We start from the raw sequence: 2,500 nt of genomic DNA on the forward strand, positions 1-2,500 counted from the left end.
ATGGAAACCTAGAAGGTCAGCTGAAGGGTCTTGTGAACAGCAAAGCTGAGATGGAAAACAAGATGCAGGAATTGGAAGCAGAAATAACCGAGAAAGGTCATGAAATCGGTCGTTTGAACAAGATCCATGGTGAGCTCAACGAACAAAAGATGGAACTTGGCGAAAAATTGGAGATTGTTCAATGCTACAGCACTGAATTGGAAAAAAATATTGAAGAGTTGAGAGAAGAAAATCACCAAAAAATGGATCAAGTTGATATCTTGAAAATGGAATGTCAAAGCCTCAAAGAACGAAACAGTATCTTGGAGGAAAATATGGAGAATCTTGTAAACGAAGGAGCTGTAATGCAAATGAAATTGGAAGAGATGAAACAAGAAATAATTGAGAAAAGTGTTGAAATAGAAGTTTTGGAAAAGAGAGAAGTAATCTTAGAGGAAGAAAACAGGACCCTTGTCGAAAAACTGGACAGTGTTCGAAAACATAACATTAAAATGGAAAAGAATATTGAGGACATGGAACAGGAGAGAAACGAAAAAACTGGTGAAATTGAAGCCTTGAGACACTCTCACCAAAACTTCAAAGAACAAAATGGTATCTTAGAGGAAAATGTAGGGCGTCTTCTAAACACAGTGGCTGAAATGCAAGAGAAAATGGAAGAGATGGAACGAGAAATAATTGAAAAAGATAAGAGAATCGATATTTCCATAAAGAGAGAAGAAAATCTGAAAGGACGTAATGGTGTTTTAGAAGAAAAGTTAAACAGTGTTGTAAACCAAATGACTGGAATGGAAAAGAAGATGCAAGAGAAGGAGGCAGCAATAATTGAGAAAGACAAGGAAAATGATAGTTTGAGAAAGAGAGAACAACATTTAAGTGAACAAACCAGGATTTTACAAGAAAAGTTGGAAAGTCTTGTAAACAGAGGAGCTGAAATGGAAAGGAGAATGTCAGAGATGACGCAAGAAATCATTGAGGATGGCCAGGAAATTGACTTGTTGAAAAAGAGGGAAGAAATCCTCAAAGAGGAAAAGAGGAACCTTAATGAAATATTGGAAAGTGTTGGAAACCGTAATATTGAAGTGGAAAATAAGATCGAAGAAATGGAACAGAAAACGAACGAGAAAATGAATGAAATGGAAATCTTGAAGAAGTCTCACCAAAACCTCAAAGAACGAAACAGTATCTTAGAGGGAAATGTGGCGAGTCTTGGCAACGAAGTAGCTGAAATGCAAAAGGAAACAGAAGAGATGAAACGGGACATGGGTGAAAAAGACGAGAAAATCGGTATTTTGATAAGGAACGAAGAGAATCTACAAGAACACAATGGTATTTTAGAAGAAAGGTTGAGCAGTCTTGTAAATCAACTGGCTGAAATGGAAAAGAATATAGCAGACAAGGAAGAAGAAATCAACGCGAAAGAAAATTATATACTGATGCAGGAAGAGGAGAACCTAAAAGAACATTATGGTATTTTAGAAGAAAGGATGAACAGTCTTGTAAACCAACGGAGTGAAATGGAAAAGGAAATGGAACAGCTGCAACAAAAACTAATTGAAAAAGGTGATCAAGTCAGCACTTTGAAAAAGAGGAAAGAAATAGCCATATTTGAAAAAAGGAAACTTTCCGAAGCATTGGAAAGTCATGGAAACCATAAACCTGAAATAGAAAAGAAAAATGAAGAGATGGAAAAGGAAAGACACGCAAAAATTGTCGAGAATGATGTTCCTGAAGAAGCCACAGTGAGGACACCCTAAATGAAGTGGAGCGTATTTTAAAAGAAAAGTTGACCAGTCTTGCAAATCAACTGAATGAAATGGCAGCAAATGAAAAAGAAATAAGTTAGAAAGGTAAAATGACTTATGTTTGCCATTACAGCTGCTTGCTGCCTGCTTAAAAGCAGATGAGAGACTTCTTCCAAAAGGGGTGCATCCTAAGTTACCGTACCTCTAACCTAACTTATCCCAGGATGCTATGCCCTGACCTGGCTGGGGGCTTCACTTTCCCTGGTCTCCCCCACCAGGGACTGGAAGCCTTCCAACCAGGACAGGGCACTGTATCCTTGGACAGGTTAAGTTAGAGGAAGGTTAATAGCCTCCCCTTACCTAACCTATCATGGAGCGCTGTATCCTAACCTGGATAGGAGCTTCACTCCCCATCCCCCAGGGGTGTGAAGCCACCTGACCAGGTCAGGGCTCAGCCCCCTAAGATAGGTTATGTTAAGGGAAGGTTAGATTAGCCATCCCTAACCTATCCTATCTTGGAGTGATGTACCCTAACCTGTCTAGGAGCTTCACTCCCCACCCCCCAGGGGAGTGAAGCCACCTGACCAGGTCAGGGTTCAGTCCCCTAGGATAGGTTATGTTGAGGGAAGGTTAGATTAGCCTTCACTAACCTATCCTATCTTCAAGCGCTGTGCCTTAACCTGGCCAAGAGCTTCACGCCCCACCCCCAGGGGAATTGAAGCATCTTGACCAGGTCAGGGCTCAGCACAGTGGAATAG

At 40.4% G+C, this 2,500-nt stretch overlaps 1 protein-coding gene across 1 annotated transcript in view; it reads left to right on the forward strand.

The window, feature by feature from the left end:
• LOC136842515 (putative leucine-rich repeat-containing protein DDB_G0290503) overlaps positions 1-2,390 on the forward strand; it is a 3,106-nt gene extending 716 nt beyond the window's left edge. The window contains exon 1 of the mRNA XM_067109922.1: positions 1-2,390. This exon is cut by the window's left edge and continues 716 nt beyond it. Within this exon, the coding sequence (XP_066966023.1) occupies positions 1-1,754 (1,754 nt within the window). The 3' untranslated portion in view covers positions 1,755-2,390.
• The last annotated feature ends 110 nt before the right edge of the window (positions 2,391-2,500 follow it).

Source organism: Macrobrachium rosenbergii, chromosome 10, assembly GCF_040412425.1.
Source record: "Macrobrachium rosenbergii isolate ZJJX-2024 chromosome 10, ASM4041242v1, whole genome shotgun sequence".
NCBI classification, from domain to species: domain Eukaryota; kingdom Metazoa; phylum Arthropoda; class Malacostraca; order Decapoda; family Palaemonidae; genus Macrobrachium; species Macrobrachium rosenbergii.